Genomic DNA, 23,241 nt, shown 5'->3' on the forward strand with positions numbered 1-23,241 from the left:
AGATGGATACAAAACGAAGTATGAGCAGGAGCAGCCTTCTGAAATTACAATCAATACATTTTTCTGTATAGAACTGATCAGTGTGGGTGGCATGGCTTCAGAGTCCTGGGTTTGACTCTGGCCTCAAGTGGAGTTACGCAATTTCCCCACATTCCTGTGTGTTTCATGCCAGAGGAGCTACTGTAGCTCCCTCCTGACTCTGGAACGCATGCAGGCTTGACTGACAACGAGACCTCAAACTGTCCCGGAGGCTTTGCCACCCAAACTCCCACGAGGAAGGATGTCGGACTCCCCCTCTGCCTTGACAGGCATGACTCTGGTCCTCTCTGCGTGGTGCTCAAATTTAACATACAACGTAAACCGTACAGATGGCTATCAATTGCAAAATTATTCCAGCACTACAGTCATTACGTGCTCACGACAGCAATGTTATATTAAGAACTGGTGGAGTAACTGTTTAGTTCTGGCTAGAATGATCTCCCTGCTGGTGCTGACAAAACTGTGCAGAGTGGTCAGAACGGCTATCGTTTGTTGCAGGAGGGAGACCCACAGTCTTCCAGCACTGAGGCTGGGAAAATACCTGTTCCCTTAAAATTGCGTTCCTCGGTTTAGAACACCCAAAAATGTGACCCCAGCTCTCCAAACATTTCCCTGCTAACCCTTTGGGCTTTTACCTGGTGGGTCCCCTAACAAAACGAGCCCTGAAAGCAAACTGGAACGTGGCTTCTTAGAACGTTCGGGATTTAAACAACGAAGAAGTGAAGCATTTCAAAGCACATCGCAAATCTTGCAAACAGCTTTCGCGTCCTCATTTTGACATCACAAGGAATGTGCGACAATGTGCAAGAAATTGCGCACAATGGACCGGGAAATGAAGATAAGAAATTAAGGGATAGAGAAGCATTATTAAATTGCAACCTTTTTGTTTTTTAGAGGAACTGTAAGACCAGCTTGAACGTGAGTGTTTTGTAACAGCTTGTGATTAAGACCACAATAATTGGCTAGGGGAGGTGTTTGGAAAAAATTCACTGCTAAAAAGTTTTAGAAGCATGTTGGGAAGTTGTAGATCTTAATAAAAAATATCTATCTGCAGAATAAATGACAAAGACGGGCATTAAGCACAGGAGAAAGAACAGACCTAAATCATCTCACGAAGCGGTTTCTAGATCTGGATCTGTGCAAGATCCTACAGATCCAAGTATTATCTTTGACAATCTTTTGGCACGAACTTGTAGTCTTCCTTCCAGGTCAAACTGTAAAAGCAGCACACTCTACACTTACACCATCACTGAAACCGTGCTAGAATACATACCGAGATGTACTGTATGCAATTTCACCGGGTCTGAGTCAAACAGCAGCCTCACAGGTAGAAGGCAGCTCATATACAATACAAATTCTGCACTCTGCTGCAAAGAATCGGGCACTTTTCAGAGGCAGTGTGGAGCCGTGGCTTGAACTCAGACTCAGAGGGTCATGGGTACAAATCCCAGGGAGGCTGCCGTTGTATCCCTGAGCAAGGCGCTCAATTCAGAAATAAAAAAAAAAACTGGATCATAAAAAAGTCATTCACCTTGCAAAGACTGGTGAGGCTGATCACACTGCCTGATTCTCAGGAGTCACAGCACTACCTTTATAAAGGACATTTTCTCACATTTGGTCCTGAGAAATATACTATTTGTACACAAACAATCAGATATGCTCACAAATACACCGCAACAAAAACAATTGCTAATCGCTATTGCTAAACAAGTGCCTTAGCCTAGTTTTTAAAATAATCTCGCACTCTGATGTCCCTGTAGGCATGACAACCTTTCCTTCAGGGTGCACACAATCGGTAAGTGGACTTTTCAGTACCAGGCTCTCCACTAAGGCATTCTCCTGTGTGTTAGTCTAAGCCTCTGTGTCTCCGAATGGAGAGGTGGATTCTACAACCCAATGGGCTCTGGAGTCTTGCAATACTGGTATCCTAAAACCAACCATTATATACATCCATCTCTAGAGCTGTATCCTTTCATTTTCTTCAAATGTACATAAACCCAGCTGGTTCGGACAATGTAACCAAACTGAAAAATGTCGGGAACCCACAGATGGGCATTGAACAGCTGCAGTTCTACAGCAGACACAAACAGGAGGAGCTTAAAATAAAATAAAAGGTACAGCTGAGGTACAGTAAGCTCTGAAGCTTGCCTATACAGACTGACACTCCACTCCTTGGGAAAACCAGAAGCAGTTATTTTTAATGTGGATCCTCAGCAGCATTTCTACAAAATCAAGTATTGTACTTTTATTTAACTTTTTAAAAATATGTATTGCATTGTTGCATATTCTGTACACTGGGATCTAGCAGCGTTTCCAGTGAGAGAAGATTTAGCCCTGCTCTGAGCATTGCAAAAACTGCGTTAATGCAAAGGCAACAGAGGGAAATCGAGCATGTTAACAAAAGACGATTCAAAAACAGGGTTCTGCAATGAAAAATGGGTTATTCTCGCGCAGGTTTACAGCCCTCAACTATAAATTCATTTCCAGAGCTTTGAAAAGTTGTTTTTTTTTTAAAAAAAAAGGAGTCTTAACCCACATTAACCACAATTTTCCCTTTATGTATCCTTCAAAACTGGAATTCCTGTAATCACAACTAACAACCATCAAAGGTTCAAAAGGCGAGAGCCAGCATCTGGCGCTGCTCTTTCTGCCGACTGCTGAGATAAATAACTTTTTTCCGATATAACTTTTCAGGGAGATAAAACCTGCATGAGTTATGTAGGACAGATTAAAAAAAAACATGCTCTTTGAGTAAATGGGGGAAAAAAAGTAATTTAATAAATATTTCTTGAGTTTCTGAAGGCTTGTTAACATTTTGCACCTCCCGCTAAGCACATACAGTACCATTCCACAGAGACCGTTGCCACCAGGGCATTCCATAGCAGACTGTGTGCACTTTTCTGCCTAGAGTAAGTATTGGTGACAAGGCTGGCCTCCACTTACAAATCAGGCTATGATTTCAAAGCCATAAAACAATCTTAACATACGAAAGGTTACAAATCAGAGGAGGTCATCCGGCCTGTTTAGTTGCGAGTAGCAGATAGATCCAAAGATCGCATTTAGCCTTGCCTGGGTAAAGAAGTGCCAAGTGTTCTTGGCTTTAAATGCACTTGCAGTCTCTGGTTCGCGTTTCCCTGTTCATTCGGAAACCGGCTGGGTTGACTTTATCAGTGCCTTTGAGGACTTGGAATACTTGCATCAGGTCATAGTCTCCCCTATAAGGGGACTCGAGTGACAAATTTTAACTTTCATAACCGAACGAGCAGGGCTAGACAAGAAAATACCTGCACCGGGCTCAGTCTTTGCCCCCTGACATGCAAGGGGAATTGTGCTCCAGTGGTTGCCCTTTTTCTATTTGTCAAATTGATTTCCCGCATTTGTTAAACTAAAAGCCAACACTTTGCATCTTGCTTCTTCTTTCTCAACAGGCTTGAGAAAGCTTTTGCCTTTGGTTCAGCTCTTAACAGCAACAAAACGCTGGGTGAAATGGTTCATCCAAACCCAACACAGACCCAATGGTTGCCAGAACCGATTCTCCCCCTGGTTTGGTGGCCTGTATACCAAGCAGAAATCATCTGCTCACCTTTCATTTATTTCCAATGAGGCAGTGCTTATACGGTATATGCTTTTATTCCTTTGTTAACTTTGAAACGGAGACTAAATTAATCTTTACTCCAGTGCTTCCTGGCTCGCAGCAAAATAATTCCAGTAAGTCGTTAGCATATCATGTGAAGAGCTTTCTGCCAAAAAGTAACTTGGGGTCCTTGACTCTACATAACAAGAAGCTACGACACAAATGGCTATGATACTGCTAGCCCATACTGTCAAACCAATTAAAGAACATGCTGAAATAATAAACAGTCTAGTAACGAAAAACTGCACCCTGTCAAACAAAGCTCAACGGCAGTGTGGAGTAGTAGACGGAGATCAGGAAAGTTAAGAGTTCAAATCCCAGGTCAGGCTCTACTGCTGTACTGTCGAGCAAGGCACTGTAATTCAGATTGCTTTAGGAAATTGCCTGGCTGTACAAAAGAGCACAAATGTAAATTGCTTGAAGTAAAACTGACAGCCAAATGAATCCATAATGAAAGAAGGAGCTGCAGTACTGGAAATGAAAAAAAAAGCGATTGATGAACAACAAATAATACATTCCTACAGAAAAGTACTTTGTCTAAATTCTACACATTTCAAGACTTAGTCAAGACTGAGGATCACTTTGCCTGTTGACTATTTCTAATGCATCTTCTTTATCATCAGATTTCAATGTGACAGCGTGGCACACAGTCATATGTCATATATATACTGTATGTCACACAGTAAAATAATTGAGGCTAACAAAGAGTCAAAAACTTTTAAGTGGAATAAAAAGTGAACTTGTTCATTGCTGCAGAGACTTATAAGTTCTTTTTATTTCGCAACTGTGCATTAAAGATATGCTGTGATTTGTTTTTCACAAAATAACACTTGAAAACCACAGGGACTCCTTTATATCTGGGACACTCACAATACAGATATGTTTCCAAGGCAGAGCGTGATGCTAAGTCATTTTTACAGGGTCGGAACTAAAACAGTAACCAAAAGATCAAAACCTTAGAAACCCATCTTTTTAAATGATATTTAAAAAAATTGTCATTTTTACTTAAGTAAAAATGTAAAACTAAAAAGTTTTACTTAGATAAAGAGATAGGATAGCAACCACATGAGAATCCCTTTTAATAAATAGCAAAAGAAGTTGCAGAACAGGCAGTGTATTTACACACATTGGTGAGACGGGTCAGACAAGCAAAAGTGCCCCCAGGACTCGAGGCACCACGTCTGACCACACACTTCTCCCTGATTCCTGATTACCATGTGCTCTGATTATCACTGCTCACCCTGACATCACAGCCCCTTGTGACATCATGGCCCCTTGTGACATCACGGCCCCTTGTGACATCACGGCCCCTTCCTTTGCTTGAAAAGAAAGGCTTCGCCTAAATGCTCTGAGAAAAGACCCACTGCATTTGCTTTATAATCACACTGGGTGTCTAGGAATGGAGCAGATGCATGTCTTTAAAACATTTCTCTTCCCTACTCCCACACCGAAGCTTCAGACAAAAGACAACTAGCCTAAAACCATCAGAGTGATTAGTTTTTCACAGGTAAGCCACAATAAGCAAAATCTGAGCTTAAACTGAACTCTGCCCACCGACCACGATACAATCGGCAAACTGCATATTATTATTAGGATGACATTAAATCAATACGCAGAATTAATTTTCCTGCTTTTCTTCCCATTTCTTTTTCTCAGACTGCAGTTGAAAACCAAAACAAGTGGGAAACATCGTCAGTATAGTGCCAGACTCAAGGCCGCTAGAAAGCATAATAAAAGAGTTTCTGTAGTTAACACAGTTCCCTGTTGCTGTATTTATATAATATTACTTAGACACAAAAATGACTAAATTTACTAGTGGAAAAAATGTAAGTTTATAGTCTAAATGTTTCAAAAGCAGTAGTCTAAAGACACTATCATCTAACCATTTGGATGTTTCTCAGAAGCAGCTATTGCTTGTGAAAATGAAACCTGTTATTTGCTTTCCTAAAATTCTGAATGACATTTTGTTGTCATTAAAATCACAAATATACGGACTTGAAACTCCCTGGCGCGTATCCTGCCTTGTGCCCACTGTATCCTGGGTTGTGCACTAGGTCACGGTGTGTAGTGTCATCACTAATGTTTAGCTTCCAAGCTGCATCAGATAAAGTGCTATAAAAGTGACTTTTTACTGAAGAATCCAATCTATTGCAGTTAAATGTGACAAAGGGAGGAAGAAGAGGTTGGGCTAAATTGTACTTAAGAGGTTGTAGCTTTTACAAGTAACTGTACACTTCATAGATCACTGGGACCAGTGGCCTTTAAATTTTCCCTCAACGTGTTAACGTTGAAAAGTAATACCTAAAACAAGTCTCTTGTAACTGCAATGGATTACCTTTTACAAGTAACTTTCCCCAACACGGACTGCATCGAATGCCATTTGTTTCCTGCAGCCAAGGGAGGGGAATGTCTTAGAACAAACAGCACCTTGTGTGAGGACCCGTGTGATGAACCTGCTCTTGTAGGAGCGTTGCCTACTGTAAAAATACTCCCGATAGTCTGCTCTGAACTGGGATGAGATGTGTTTCGGGCCACTTGCTTTCCTTTTACTTATGTTGGACATAAACATTTATACAATTCAACGACTGAACAAAGTGCAAAGATCTGCTAGCCCCGACTTTCCTGTAAGTGGCTTTAATCAACTACTCTTAAATGCCCCACTTGCATCCTCCTGAAAAGGGAGGACTCCGCTTTCTTTTAAAGGCAAACTATTTTCCACACTAGGCACCAACAGAATGACACTTGAGATTTTCTTTCCTTCCAGTGCAAAATGAGCTCGTTCTTTAGCACCACTATTACAGATACTTCCCCCCAAAAAAACCCAAAGAGCTCAGGTGAAAAGGAAACATTGCTACATTACTGAGAGCTGCCTATTCCTGGCGAGTGTGGCAGAAGCCTGCAGTCTGTCCTGGAATCATGTGTTTTCATGTGTGCGCGTCTGTGTGTGCATGCACCTGCTCTGTGCTTCCAGGGTTCGGGTTCGAGTTTGACCTCGGCCCACAGGATGCAGGGCCATTGCAGGGTGTATGCACAACACACAACACAGCTTGGAATTGATAACTGACCACACAGATGCAGGAAGAACAGGCAAACTCCTCACCCAAGGTCTCCAGGTGCAATCAAGCCCAGGACAGCCAGACTTGTGCGGTAACCATGCTTATGGCCAACACCACCCAACACTGCTCTTCGCACGCTCGCGTTTTCATATGGCAGACAGGAAACTTAAAACCTCCACCACTGTCTTCAGAAAAATGCAAGTGCATTGTGACTCTGGAGCACGGCAAATCCCCCTACCAATCACCTGTTAACAACGGGCCACAATTTCTCAAGATGAGGGCAGCTGAACAAACTATTATTTAATACACAAAGTTTCTCCTATATCAAATCATTCACACTTGAGTCCTGCATGGACACAATACCACTTCGTCTGCAAGGTTTCTGAATGCTACAGTACAGCAGAGGAGTGAAGTAGAGTATTCAGGAAACCCTACCAAATTCAAAACTCATAACTTCTGATTGACTGGGACCTGTATGAGGCAGCAGGATATTTTAAAAGAAAACGTAAGGAGAGTTATTCAGAAAGAAGTCATGCAGAAATATGTGATAATGCTTTTTATGCAACCAGAAGAAATATCTTCAACTTCCTAAACTAAAACAACGCACAATAATGATCATATAAGGTTGCCATTTTTATTCAGTCTTAGCTCTATAAAGCAGGGGAAACTTCCTATAAGAAATAAAAAAACTCTCAAGGTTGTCACTATAATCTTATGTATACAAATGTAAGATAAGATAAGATCAATTTCTTGCATTAGGAATTTGTCTTTTCACATACTCCAGCTTGCTCTCCGTGAGACACACAGACAGGGAGAGAAGCTTGGGGTCAGAGCGCAGGGTCAGCCATTTATACAGCGCCCCTGGAGCAGTTGGGGTTAAGGGCCTTGCTCAGGGGCCCAACGGAGCAGGACTCCTCTGCCGGCCTCGGGATTTGAACCGGCAACCTTCCAGCCACAGGCGCAGATCCTGAGCCACAGAGCTACCGCTCCGCAAAATGTAGTTTGTTCCTACTTTGATACGGAAGGAAACAGAGTCCATTGCAGATACACTTGCATACAGTTTATGCTTAGCAGCTTCAACAACCTGTATTATGTCCTTGTTTATGCTTCATCTGTTGCAGGGATTGTACAAATGCCAAACAAACAATGTTTTGAAAGGTTATTTGGTTTCTGTGTCCGAGTCTGACATGTATGGAGCAACCTTTAGCTATAGCTGTGCCACGTTTGAATGACAACTGATAAAGTACACCACTTTTAGAAATGATGTCACATGTGAAGAGCCTGAAACTCACCAAATCTTTCCTGATATAATCAACACAGTCAAGCATGAAGAAAATGTTCAAAGTTATAAAATATAACTCAGCGTACATTAACAAATTAATAGTGATCTAATGTGATAAGGCCTTGCACAATCCAGGGGTTAAATAACACAACAGGCAGGTTTGGGAATTTTGAGGAGTGCTGGTTTTGCAAAGTATCTTATTATAGCAGGCTAAAAGGTTTTTTATAAAGTTGATTCCTTCCATTTGATGTAGCACTTTTCAGAATTCCCGCAAATATGTTGACATACTGTATAGGGTCTGACCTCCAACTAGTACAGTATGTTTAAGATTAGGGCTTGCTGATTATGTCAGACTCCAACCAAAATTCATTCACAGACTGAGGTAACAGAACTTCATCCATCCAGACATAACCAGATTCTACATTAAGAAGGTATAATGTACTACAGTGGTGAGCTTTATTTGTCAGTTGCTTTTATGTTTTCTCAATATTTAAGTCTGGATACTCTGTGCTTCAGGCTTTATTTAAAAATCTTACATTTCAAAGATTTCCACAGATGGAAAACCTAATATAAAGGATTTCAAATATTTACCCATTGAGGTCAAATAATCACAGCTACAGTACATACATAATGTATGATCCTTAAAAAGTAACATCCAGGGAACCTTTGAAATTTAGGATTTGAAAACAAAGCCTGTAGTACAAGGAATACAAACATACTGTATATACAGCAATAAAAGTACCTTAAAATTCAATAGAGAAAAAATAAAGAGAACATGTATTTGAACACGGAAAAAACCTTCTGCTTTAGAATTTCGCACCCCTGCAAATGCACTGCCCCAGCAGCAAAACCGCGATGACTAAGTTCAAAAGAAAAAAGGTCAATTTACCTCTTTTCTTGCCACTGAAAACAAGCTATCAGGGTCATACTTTCTCAGCCACATACAAAATCAGAACAAGCTGCAGAATAGCTTAAAGTACCCCTAAAATTAACAAGAGAGCCCACGCAAACACAACTCTTATGAAACACCAGCACAGAGCTAAATTACTGTCCTTCCTTAACACTCCAAGAGACTCCTCTGTGTGTCTGTCAAGACATTCGAGAAGGGCAAACCTACAGCATGCCATTAGTACTGCAGTCATGGTGAAAAGCTGAAGAAAACAAAACTAATTAAAAAAATGTTTAAGTTGGTACAGTAAATGCCCACCAAGGCAAAAAAATAAATAAACCTGCTTTGAAGTAGAAAGCAGTCGTTAAAATACTGCAGTCCATAAACAAATCAATAAACCAATGCAAATTGCTTATCAGTATTATTCCAGAACACAACAGGCACATTTTAAGAAAAGCAACAGTAAAAGAAAAAAAAACATCACAACATCCAATATCTCAAATAAAAAAAAAAGATGTAACGCACATAAATTCAGGCTAGAATTTACCCCTGAAGCTACTAATGCTTGTTTACACTATACAAGGTTTTACTCTATTACTGTGATCCAGAATTAACAGACTAATAATGGAGTTAAGCCTCTTCCTCTCCCAGTTTATTAGGTAAGCAAAGCTAAGGTTCTTTACACTGGAGAGAATAATCCACTGTGTAGAATCAGATTCAGAATCCAAAGAGCTGTTATTTTAATCGGCAGCCATACCTTTTGATTTACGGTATAAAACACCATCAGCAAACACCGTTCTGTGAAAAACCTAAAGTTCGTAGATAAAATACAGCATGACGCCATCCCAATAAAACAAAAGCCTACAAGCGCTACGAAAATCCTCCTAAAAATAATTTGCCAGGTACTCTGAACTATTTTTACCGCCGCTGCCTTTGAACAAAAGCCTCCCGCTCCACTTTCTTCCTTGATCACGCTGAGGGCTTCCTGCACAGAAACGTTTCAAGGGATGGGATCCGATTCCCTTCACAATAATCAGGTAAAGTGCACAGTGCGGGGAAAACCCAGGCAAATTACACTTCTGCAAAGCAATACTTACTTGGAGGCAATTATTCTGGCATTCCAGTTTCCTTCGGCCAACTGTAATGCAGAGCCTGAGCTATGCTTTGTAATTGCGAAAACAGGTTTGAGTACAGCAATACAGTGTACCCCACTAGTACAAGTACCCCACTAGCAAACTTGTACCCCACTGTGGCAGAGAAAACCTGTCTCGAGTCCATGGGCCCGTGCGTGCGTTATCGAACGCAATCCAGAAAAATTACTACCAAATTAACTTGTTAAAATAATAAACTGCAAAATACTAAAAAAAAATATCTCACATCAGCATTTTGCATAAACATTTTCTCTGTTCAACACATTCTGAAAAATGTAATAACAGAATTAATGATCATCTCCTCTGTTAGCTTTTAAATCCTTGTGTTTTTAGGTCAATAAGTATGTGATTTTCTGAAAAAATATAATCAATCAGTTATCTATTTCAATATTTATTCCACAATCACTGTGTATTTCTTACTGGTATAGACAGCAACACACAAGGCACTGCAGATTTAGACATTTCAGCAATTACGTCACACGGCAAGCGACTGAAATTCGCAGATGCTTTCTTGACATAATAAACATCCAAACATTAAAATATGTTATAAAATACAGCTCAGATAATTTAATAGTGATCCGATATGATTAAGGCACTGCAGGATTTATGGGTTAGGCCAAACAACAGGTAAGGCTTGTTATTTCCATTTCACCAGTCGAAAAGCTCCAAATTCAAAACAACCCACGCATACAAACTCCTTTATGTTAAAATTAAGTTGATTCACTTGCATAAGTTCCATAGTTGGTGCAGATATATATTGGAATGAAAATTAATCAGGTTTTTGAATCGGGGTGACAAGTACTTATTCTTGAAGCGATAAAAAAAAATCCCCAGTTATAATGTATATAAGGATGTCTTAAAGGAAGCTGGAGTCAACATACATCAAAGAACTGCACACAGTGATTAAAATGAAAGATGTTCGGTCAAAAGCCAAGATGAGATCATCTCCTGAAACGCAAAGTGATTTGTATAAGAAAATAAAACATTTGTTCAAAGCAAAGCTCTGACCTGTTCTTCGGAATGCACCATGGTTTGATGAAACCAAGCCAGAAGCTTTCAGGTTGATCGGAGATGAAAGCTTATTTCCCATAGTGCAAGCCAGAGATTGATCTTCAACAGTGGTCTCCGATGCTGGTAACTGTCTGCAGTTTTAAATATAAAGCACCAGCATCTGAAGAGCCAGACGAAGTCCTTAAACTGATTGATCAATACTGAGCCGATGTACTGTAAATTAACAGTTGTGCTGGAAAGAATGTCTGCAGATACACCAAAAGATCTGCAGAATATCTGCAAAAGATACACCCTCACATTTTATTTTTCTAACAGCAATAACTATTAATCACCGGCATTTTAAAATCTGAACACAAACTCATGCATTATCTTCTCAAACATAAGTGTGCACACAGAGTGGACTCACAAAACATATGTAATGCTTAATAGCAGTTTTGGTTTTTCTGCTCAGGCCGATATGTTGCAGCCTGGAATTGAAATTGATGGGCAGACCAGGTTTTCATTTAATCTGAACTATTTTTGCTTTAAAAACATTTTTTGATGCTGTTTTATTCAGTTTGTTCACTGATATTTTTTTATCATTTTGTAAGAACCATCACGTATTACTTGCAGAAGACTGCATTAGTCTGAGACTGTTCATATTCCTATTACAAAGAAATGAGAAGAGGGAATCAAAGGGTGTAATGGTGGTATTTATCTATATCTGAAACCATATTTACTTCGCATCTGAGAGAGGTCAGACAGAGCTCTGACAAACCAGGTTGCCTTCCACTCCTTGTCGCCTGAACTCCTTGTTTGCAGTAAGAATGAACAAAAGCCAGAATCAAAACTTTTCTGTGTGTGCAGTGTGTGTAAATGTTTTGTAGAGGCGTTCAATGTTCACCACGAAATGAGTGGATACACAGAGGAGGGAGAGGTACTTTTGTTTTGAAAACCCAGGTGTTGATCAATGATCACCTGATCATTTTAACTTTCATTAAACGTGGCGAATTTATGAAGCTAATGTAAAGGCAATCGTCCACATCCACCCACTATTCGTCATGTTGCTCTTCCTCTTTATCAGAATACAACTTAAGCACAACCTGAGCAGGACATGACATCTGAACAGGACAGGATATGACATCATAAACGGCACAAACATCCCATTCCTCTAGTACAGTACTTCAGCATTCAGCTGAGGTGGTGATGATGGCACCTGGGCAAGGAGTCAATCTGCTCAATTCACTGGTTGCAAGAGTTTTCAGCTGGATCAGATCAGGGAACTGACTAGCCCAGGGGAGGCGACCAAAATCCGTCTGGCCAGCCCACTTTTCCCACGGCTGACAGTATCTGCTGGTCTGAATGGGGGAGGAGGGACTGGGGGAGATTCCCAATATCTTGGAAAGCAAGTACATATCACTGTAAAAAAAAAAAACAACAGTCTGAAAATTTCCATTTCAGCAGAGAGACAACTAGGACAAGAGAGACAGGAAAAAACTACTACTCACTGCCTGTGTAGTGGCCATGTGATCAGTGTTACTATTTTTTCAATCATCTCGAGTAAATCCTGTATGCAGAGATGGCTTAATGATGTCAGCAGGCTGGACACCCAGAAGGTCTGCAGCTATTTTTAGCCGATACTGAAGAGGACGCAGCTCCATGGCTTTAACTGCCCTGTCATAGCGGCTGGTGGGTTCTGCGACTGAATCAGCCGATCAGAGAAATACAGCAGGGCCTCGTGCCACCTCAAGTCAGGCAGGGAGCCACCACACTCAGCCACCCACAAACTATCCAATGCGTTACCCTGCGACCGAAGGTTTCGCATTCATATTTGTTTCCATGGCTACCTTAGATTAATGTCCTGTGTGATTGATGTTCTGTACTACCTGTTGGATGTTATGGTGCTTTGTTGTACTGTCACTATTGATTATCTCCTGTCCTGTAATGCACAATGTAGCTCCCGTTTAAAATATGTGATTTTTCTCACTCCTCACTTGCTGTCAGATGCTGTGCCCTTTGAAACACTCAGATGAAGTTTTTAATACAAGAAAAACACATCAAACATTTGAGCCATCGTCCGGACAGCACCACACCCGCAGGTCCTCTAGGCATTAAAGAATTGAAGAGACTCTCTGTGACACCAGTCTTTTGCTCTCAAGGGAAACAGTTCCTTTAAACAAAGTCTATTCTTAACTGATCGATTTTTAACAAGTGTTCCCTACAGATGTTAGAAACGGATGACGTACAGTAGGATGTCTTACAAGAGTTATTAGATCAGGGCCAGGGAAGCAGACTGCTAATACGAGGGACTTCTGAATGCCTCAACCAGCTCTGTCTTTTTAACCGCCTGAGGATTGTTTGCTGTGAGGTGCAGAATTTGCAGAGTTTAACTTGGTCAGGGCTTCCTTTGGCCTACCTATGTGACAGCGACTCCAGGGACTGGCTGAGAACCTGCCAGTTTGCAGATTTTTTAGCAAGAGAAATTTCACTCCTCCAGCTGAAGGAATGCACTGCTGAGCTTGCAGTGCACCAGGCAAGGAGAGGTTCTGACAAGGAGGCATGTCAGAGGTCAAAGGAAAGCTCATTGAGTCGAGTTGGCCATTCCAAATCGTGGGGAGAGAGGGTAGGACAGCTCTGCATCCCAAATTTCTTAAACAAAATAGAAACATGCAAACACTTTGGCAGCGCTAAAATGTTTCAGTTTCATAAGAGAGCAGACTTCTACTTTAATTGATGCAATTTCCCACTATAACAAAGTACCAAAAGCAAAACGAAAAACCAGATTCATTACTTGGTAAAGTTATAGCATAATATTAATATCAGTACCATATCTTTCCTTCAAAACACTGGTTAAATGTGTTATGTTATACATAACACACTGTTAAGGCCTACTGTACATGAATGACCGCTTGACCTCTGATCATTCTGCTCACACACAATATTTAATATTTAGTATGTACTGTAAATATTTAGTATAAATATTTCAGTTTAGATTTACAATAATGGCACTCTTACTTACATTTGCAAGTCTCGATCTCTAACACGATTCCAAGCCTACCAGAAGACTTGTATATTTAACACAATCATCAGAATGTTGCCTTAAATGAGGAGCTTTTTACTGGTTTTACTCTGATGATACTCAAGCTTGACTTCCTAGAACAATAATTTGACAGGCTCTCTGCACAGAAAGTGTACAATGACGCTAAACCATCCTACAAAAACCTATACAAATGTGTTAGTATATCTTCTACATGTCAGTTTTGTGAAAGTCAGGGGGGGCTCTAATGCTACTCCTCACGGGAAGGGGAGTTTGTTTTAGCCCATCGACCTGTCAGCATGTCTTCAGGAAGTGGGAGGAAGCCAGAGTGGACATGGGGAGACATGCAGTCTCCACACACACTTCAGGCAACTGTGCCTGGAATTAAGGAGCTGAGCTGCAACACTAGTGTCCCTGCAGCGAGCTGACATTCTTTTATATAAAGGTCCTGCAAGCAGCTCAGCCAGGGCAGTCAGAAAATGCCATGAACACAATAATGTCCTTTCGTTTGCACTGCACTTCCTGCCATCAGTGACACGTGGGCATCCCAGAAAGGAGAGCGCTGTCCTCTTTTCTTGAACACAGCACTGTGGATGCTGTCTGTGGGTGCAGAGTGTGCCCTCCCTCGACTCGGAAAGCGTGGTGCCTGAGAAATTAGCCGAGGGTACTTGCACGCAACAGGCTTCTCCAGACACACTTCTTATCTGGAGGAGAAGGAAGCCATCATGTACAGACAGAGAGAGGAGTTGCTGGCTCGTACCTCTGACTGCTGGATTTACAAAGAAGAGATGCTTCCTCTTTAAAGCACAGTACTAGAACTAGTGCACAGCACTGCACTCGAAGAGTACCCAGCCCAGCAAGAGGAAGGGTGCATACTGTTCCTGATAAATAATGTTAGGGTCCGTACATATTTGAACTAGTGCTTAAATCTCAGGAATGATTACATTTAAAACCTTTCCTATAATTAGAAAGCAGTATTGAATATTTAATAAGCGAGTGTTCCGAGATGCTATGTCACGCTCCCCAGTTGTACAGCTGTCCTAGTAAAGAGGACACATCTGGGTTGCCATCACACAGGGTGCAAGGATGTCCCAGGTACCTTCATATAACATGGGCAAAGAGAACAGTTCACATGCCCTTTCATGTTACTATGTACTATATGGGCCTTTTACTTCAAGGAACACAATTTCAATGCGTCACGTCATAAGGAATTGCAGGCATGACATGAATGTAAATAACATCCGTATAAATATAGATAAGGGATGATTCAACACGAGTTAAAAATGGAAAACAAAAATACTACCAACAGTTTTAAGTATCGCTGCTGATGCACTTATTAGGCTTTTATTTGACTGAAGTAGTACAGTACGTAAACCACAGACAGTATATAAAGCTTTATTTAACCTTCATTAAACAAATTCATAAATACTGTAAATCCCCTCACATTCCCAAATCTTAATTTTATTTAATATTGCGTTTAATATTGGCACACATGAATTATAAATACCTTACACGTAATGCAGCTTAAAAGCATTTAAAAAAGGCTATCTTTCCAAAACATGCTTCTTGAACATTTCATAAGTTACTAAAATCCTCTGCGTTAGCTTCAGTTATATTTCTAGCAAAAGAACAAGTTGTGAATACAAGATTAAATACTGTATTTTATCTGAAATAAATCACTTCTTAAGAATAACATAATGATATGTTTCTCTGCTTTGAAAGAATAAAAGTAAAAATATACACAGCCCTTTGTCTCAAGTCATTTATTTTCACGAATAAGCTTTGTGCTCTAATTTATATTCACCCCTCACAATGGCCACATCATTTAACCTATGAACCCCACGTTGCTAGGAAGCATGAAGAAGCTCTGAACCAATGCAGATTTGGCTGCACTTACTATGGAGCCATTCAGCACCCTCTATATGGGCTTCTTCAGGCTTAAACCATTCAGAATTTCTCCTCTGTTCCTAAGCAAACCGATTGTCCCTCTTCTAATCTGTTCTTGCATGTATTTAAACTTTGAGGAAGTAAAAGCCTGGTTTTTAATTCATTTTCTAAATAAATATATTTCAAGTAATAGGAGGCAAACCACTGCAGACCATTAACGGATATAGCAATTATGTACAGACCAAATATATGTGCATTCCTGAAATTACAATTAGGCTTGCAACTCCAGAGTCGGAGAGAAAACATGGACCCAACTTTATGACACTCACTGATAAGCCTTGCCCCTTAAAGAAAAACATTACCAATTCAGAGCAGCCTTTTATTTCACAAAAATGCTAATTCCAGGAAAGGGTTCCATTAGGGCCAACTGACTGTACAAAGACAATTATGCTTAATGTATTAGGGAAACAGAGACCCCCAAGTCAAAGGACACATCATGCCTTCTGAGAGGCTGTCTCCTTTTCAAAACTCACTGAACTGACAAAGACTGCGTTTGTACTCCTACACACTGGGAACTCATAAACAAAGAACAAACTTTAAGATTTCAGAAAGAAAATCCATCAAAAGAAAGTTGCTTAAATGGCACATAAAGAAATGACCCTGTTCTCCCAGACACGCTCAAATAAAAAAGCATTTGCCAACACTCAAATGCCGCTGACTGCTGTTAAGTGAATGTATTGATTCTCTGAAACCACACTGCAGCTAACTCATAGTACAATGCCCTCAATAAATGTAGACCGACCATCTAAACTTAATATACTGCTCTCTCTTTGTGCGTGCACACAAAAACTGTCTCTGGGCCTGCATTTCCCCAGGTAAACCTTAACACAAGAGCGAGATTATGAAAAGACAAAAGGATCTAACCATTAAAAGTCTACAAAGTGAAGCTCATTCTCTTGGAACACAATGGCTTCAGTCTTTACAGGAAAGGAGGCACCTCAACGCTGAAGAAAACAAGTCTGTCCTAAAGACAATTCAGCACCTGGTCAAGTGACAGCGTAGGTACAAGATACCGTTGCTGCATCTGATTTAGCGTGTCGGAACAAAAACTACTGGATACTGTTGTTACAATTCGAAACGCACATCTCCCAGGGGCCTTGCAAAGGTGTTAGAAAAACAAAATGCAAATTGCAGAGAAACAGCTGGGGTGGGGGGGAACACAGCCAGCCACCTTATTAATACAATGAGCACTGCCTTACGTAGGGAGAGTGAGGAATGGCAAAATCAAGAAGCATTGCATAAAACCCACTTCTGAGGAGCAGAACCTCCTGTCCAAAACAGATATTAGTCTTCCGCATAAAGAATCTATATAACTGATGGCTTGAAAAGTACCATTGGCAAAGAGTTAAAAACACCGACCTCTGAGCATCCTGACTAACTAATCCATCCCCCTGATAAATGAATTTTTAAAACATCAGTATGTGTACTGTGCACTGCGCAGATATTTTCTTCATCTCACCTGCCCTGACCTCAGACGATTAAATCTAGTTCAAGCAGAAACGGTGTTACTTTGTTACTTCTAAAGAGGTAAGATTTCACTGTTGGCATGAAACACTAAAAATAAGCATACCGGCCACACGTTTATTACTCATCTGGGTTAAGAGGGTGGGAGTTTTCTTTACAGTGAGGAGTGGGGGGCAGAGACTGTGCATTTTGGTGCCGCAGTGCTGGCTACAGCAATGTTTCAAACGCTGCCTTCCCACCTCGCTGTCCTGCTCCAGACCCCACAGCGGCTACCCCTGACCCGGCCGCCTCGCCTGCTCAGGAGCATTGCAGTGGGGAAGGAAGCCCTTTTTTGCCTTCCTCGAGACCGTCTGCTAGCAGTTTATAAAAGGGCATAAACAAAGGCGGAGAAGAAAAGATATCCAAATTGACAACCCCCCCCCCAAAAATAAACCAGGCTGATATCTGACACCAGGTAAACTCAAGGAAATAAACAGAGATTGTTCATTGGAAGGATTGACAGTAAAACTCAGATACTTTGGCCATATAATGCGAAGACAGGATTCACTGGAGAAGTCTCTGATGTTGGGAAAGATTGAAGAGGAAAGAAGAAGAAAGGGTGGCAGAGGTTAAGATGGACAGACGGTATTACTGAAGTAATGAATTTGAATTTGCAAGAGCTCAGAGAAGCAGTTGTTGACAGACAGGCCTGGCACGCTAAAGCCCCTGAGGTCACGAAGAGTCGGGACTCGACTAAACACACAAACAAATATCTCACTCATGTGTAGCATGGCCTATGAGCTGGGAGTAGGCGACCATAGACATGATGTTTTTTTAAGTGGAAACATGCAGGTGAGCTGAAAGCCCTCCCGAACCAGCTCAGTTCACACAGCCTCCAGTCCCTCCGGTTTCAGCTACAGGACACAACAGCTGCTTTTCCTTCGCCAACCCAACGGCACTGCAGGCTGCACAACGTCTTGAGACGCCCTGTCACCAATTAAAAGGCTTCTGACATCAAGTAAGGCAGACTCCAGCAGCCTTCTGCTTGCTCGCTCCAGCTAATGACTAGCAGATAAATTAACAGAGAGAGGAAGGAATGGACATGTCACAGAATTGATACTGGGACCTCACAAACACCAATCAGGGCACATTCTTGCCAGAGGAATGAATGCCTGACGCTTGAGTGAAAAACCTTACCGCCAACATGGTACAAGCGCCACACTGGAAGGTCCTACCGGAATGCTTGCTAGGTTCAAAATGGTGAATGCATGCCAATTTTGTTTTGCATCGTGCAGGAAAACTAAGGCTTTCAGTCCCATTTAGCCACAATGAACCCAAGACTTTCACTTGTGTCTCTAAAACCAGATGACAACACAATTTATCTCACAAACAACCACCCCCCGCCTGCCCCCAAACACATGCACACACACCCGGCCCAGGCTTTCGGCTTCCCCACTAACAAAGAACATCCCACCAACCTGATGTCATATATCCTCGAGCGGCCTGGGAGATGAAAGCAGGCGGAAAGTGTTTATGCACACGGTAGTCCTTCTCGCTGCGGGACCTCATGCGGTCCGAGGCCCGGTCGGAGAAATCCGAGCTAGGCCAGGCCCGGCGCAGGGTCGTGCTCCGCGTCTTCTTCATTGTGCGTGGCAGCGCGGGGGTTACCTGCAGATTAATCCCTTCGTGGCATTAGCCGGGCCCCACAGTTTTGCCCTGTGTGTGCCCTGGAATATCAGAACGGAGGCATGGTGGGGAGAAATGGAACCGGCTCTCTCTCGCACACATACACACACACGCACGCAGACGCGCGCGCATACACACACACACACACACACACACACCACACACACACACAAATACTACCGACACGCTACTGCCCCTGGTGCTGCAGCTGCCTTCGATCCAGACAGAGCCGACTTTGGGTCCCCTTCCTTTTCCTCAACTGATCCAATTTTACACACGTCCCACAATGCATTACACTTCATTTGCAATCAGTCCGGCTTATAGTTCCCAGATTCATGTGCAGGAGAGGCACATAATGTAGCTTCTCAGCCGATGGGGGGGGGTTGGTGAATAGTGGAGGGGGCGGGGGGGGGGGGGTTGGTTGGTTGAAGTAGGAGGAGGTAGTGGGGAAGCCAGAGATTTGCAGCAAGAAAAGTGCTGGGATTCAAACAATAGCTCGATTCAGCACGGGAGCGCTTAGCCAACTGTGAGCGGCGAACACAAAAGGCCCAAACAAATGAGAAAAACCCACGGCCTTTTGGTTTTGACCTGAAACCAGGCTCTGCAGGCTGGTGAAGAGAGGCAGCGTCAATCTCCGTCGCCTTGGGATCAAGGATGAGGCTTCGCTGTTGATACAGCAAAGGGGGAGGAGGAGGGGAAAAAAACGAGTGGGGGAGAAAAAACAGCCACAGTGGGGGGAAAAAATAAAAAAAACAGATCCTCTTTCTTCTTCGCCTCTCAGAATCCAATCAAAGAACCAACGAAGCCTGCTGAGCCAAGGATGCATTAATCAGGAAGGCAATCTCCATTTAGCCGTTCTGCAGCTGCTGCTCCTTGTGCGGGTGTGCGTCTGCGTGTGCGTGGCTGCGTGAACGAGCCGGCGCGCGCCCGTGTGTGTGTGTGCGAGACAGGGCGAGAGGGTGCCACAGAAAAACACAGCGGCCGCAAAGGTCCTGGAAGCAATTTATTCCTGCGAGAACCAGATCCTAATGAAGTCTGAGAGCCACGGCGGAGCGTCTTCTCCGTTCGCCCTTTTCAGCAGCCCCCCTCCCCTCCTCCTCCTCCTCCTCCTACCCCCCCACCACGACTCGCACGCACACACCTCTCCTTTCAAGTTAGTCCACAGACGCCGCCTCTGTCCTCTCACTCCTGCAGGCGCGGGGAGCGCGGGGCTGGGAGAGGGAGTAGGCGCTGGGCTCCGCTCAGCCAGCCGAGTATCCCACCACTCGGCTTCCTCCACGGCTCCTTTTCCTGAATGGCTCCCCGCTCGCGAAGACGGCAGGAAGCGAGTCAGCCACCCAGTCCCCTGCTAATCAGGGAGCTGTCTTGTGTTAGACGCGCTGATCCTGTCAGGCTTTGCATTTTAATGTAAAACACCCCCCTCGGGCTCCCTCAACCTTTGGCTCGGATCCCAGCCTCTGTGCAGCACTGGCAATATTTACATACAAGGCTGCACAATTTTTAGAACAGCCCTGCCTCTCCCGTTTCAGAAGGCAACCCTCTTATCCCCTGCCGCAAGAGATCACAGTGCAGCCTCTGCTTCTCTTTGTGAGCTCCTCTCTCTCTCTCTCTCGCGCTGCTTTCAGTTTCCCCTACGTGCACACAGTCCCATTTCCACCCGGTTCCAATCCAGAAAGGCAAGAAAGGGTCAACCAGTGTAACAGCTGCGAAAGAATTCCACTGGAAGGCAATTCAACTGCTCCCTCCACGATGGCGGAACAGAAATAGCAGGCGAACTGGTTCACTGGCTACTACCAAGCAGCTCCACTCCGGCTTCAGCCAAGCAACGCTGCGCTGTAGCTCAAGTCTCCATACAGCTGTTGCAGCCCTTGCAGCCAATCATGCCTTGACAACAATCCCCCCTGGTGGGAAAGTGGGAACAGACGCGCTCCAGCCCTGTCACACACGCACGGGCTGCTCCTCTGGGCGAAACGGGGAGTGAACCGGGGGAGGAACGGGGAGGGGAGACACACGGACAGCTCTCCTGCCGCGGCGGCGAGGTGAAGCACAGATCGCCACCGAGGGGCTCTGGCAGGAAGGCTTGTGTCCTCCTTGTGAGCCGGGGACCTCTCCCGACCTAGCCCTTTGTTTCCAGAAGTCGAACTCGTGCATCTGCACAGGAACACAAAACCGGATCGAGTGTCACCCCCGAGACAGAAACTCTGGCTGGCCGAAGGCCGTGCAGAGCTGAGAACGAATGCCTTGCGTGCTGCCATCGTTTTCGAAGCAGAAAACCCTATTTCCCTCAAAAAGCTGCCCTGTCGTAAAACAGACTGCCACACAAAACCATAAACATCTTTAGCATTACTACATTTACAGCGAAAGTTTATTCAGCTCCCTATTTTCCACAGAATTTCACCAAAGGTTTTCTCCGTGTAATAAAAAACAGCCGTATGTTGTACTTTGCTCTTTGCTGTTTTCAGCCATGAAACACAACGATTAACTACTCTTCAAAGACTAGTCTCTTACTGAGCAGGCCTGAGTACAGCGCACGGTGTCTCGTTTCACAGAAATAACCAAAACCCCCTTAAGTCATTTTTTTTTACAAGGAGCCTGTCTTCTTCAGATATTTTAGCATGCAAGCAAAAGAACGGCTGCAAACACAGGGGAACCAAAGCAAAAATAGTCATCACTTGTAACATTCACAATATTTTACCTACATTAGGTTTATCTGTATCTTAGAAGCATCACTCCCTGTAAGGACACATACAGATCAATCTAATTATCATAAGGCCCATCAGAGATCAGATGTTACTGTTTTAGGTGCCGATCTGATTATTAATTGCACATAGTGAAGTCTCCTTTTGTCTTTTTGTCCAACTGCATTGATTAACATAAGATGTCAGGGCGCAGTGAACACGTTTTCAGGGTTCACCGAGCTGCGATAATGCAGACCTCCCCGCTCGCACTTTCCCACCATTTCTTTTTTATTCTGCACAATGGGCAAAGTTTGACCACATTTTTCTTTTGTCTGAACTGGGTGGTTAAAAAAAAAAAAGCTGAACATTTCAGCACCAGAGGGAGGGCAAACAAAGAGAAGACCGGATTTACAAACTGTCTCGAAAGGCAGTAAGAGAAGCCCAGGCGGAGGAGGCACTAAAGCAAAGCCGAAACCAGAAACAGACAACTCTTGACAAAGCACATATTAGACTTAGTCCCTAACGTAAAAAGCAGTAACAATGGGCATATATTCTCTTAAGCGCTTTGCATGACAAGCAAAAACGCATCATAAATGTATTTCTGATGAAATAGTGCCACCTAACATAAGTAGAGCAAAAGAGCTTTTGTTTCATTGTTGCATTTCAATCAGATAGATATGAGTGGAAATGATGTATATCAGTATAAACGTACAAAACATTCAGATATGTTTAATGCCTGAAATTCTGGCCAACTAAACTTGAGTACAAAGTCAGCCCCCGTTATGACAAAACCGAACCCACTCCCAGCCTGAAGCACACGAGCTCGGCTCAGTGTTACATTTTGCACTACGGACCAGATTAAATCATAACTTCAACCTGCCAGCCAACCCAAAACAGCCCCACTTCTTGGTGAGCTTGCAGGGGGACGAAGCCACAGGAGAACAACAAGCCATTATCAAGAGGATTTTTAATTTGCAAACTTATTCCTCCTAAAAACTTTGACCCACCCTATATTTTTAATAAGATATGCGGCTCACATCGGTCAGGTCGCCTTCGGAATGGTTTGATTTTTTTTCATCACTTTTGAAAAGCCTCTATATCGATGCAGAGATTAATCAGAAAACAATGTAGAATTAGCAGCTTTGAGAAAACTGAGGGGTGAAATCGACAGCATTGGATGGCATGAACAAGTCCAAGCATTTTGCTGAACCAGGACAAAAGGTTTTGCAAAACCAACTCAGTTAATAAAGCAACATTCCAGCACGAAAGCACCTTATCTTACCCATGGCCAGCAAAAAAATGCCTTATATTAAAACTAATGCGGACTGCAATCCTGTTCAAATGTAATTTCCCACCTGGACCCCAGTACGGCTAAAATAACTTTTTCTGTCTTTCATAAATCTGATCTA

General features: G+C 42.8%; 1 protein-coding gene across 2 annotated transcripts in view; it reads right to left on the bottom strand.

The window, feature by feature from the left end:
- stox2a (storkhead box 2a) overlaps positions 1 to 23,241 on the bottom strand; it is a 98,556-nt gene that overhangs the window by 34,404 nt on the left and 40,911 nt on the right. Inside the window, exon 1 of one of the 2 annotated variants that reach the window (XM_088914115.1) lies at positions 18,947 to 19,119. The exons of the other annotated variant lie outside the window; for it this stretch is intronic. Within the exon in view, the coding sequence (XP_088770241.1) occupies positions 18,947 to 19,112 (166 nt within the window). The 5' untranslated portion in view covers positions 19,113 to 19,119. Of the gene's footprint in view, positions 1 to 18,946; positions 19,120 to 23,241 lie in introns of those variants that run through there. 2 annotated transcript variants of the gene reach the window in all.

The sequence above is a fragment of the Atractosteus spatula genome, chromosome 1 (assembly GCF_055471065.1).
Source record: "Atractosteus spatula isolate fAtrSpa1 chromosome 1, fAtrSpa1.hap1, whole genome shotgun sequence".
Lineage (NCBI taxonomy): Eukaryota > Metazoa > Chordata > Actinopteri > Semionotiformes > Lepisosteidae > Atractosteus > Atractosteus spatula.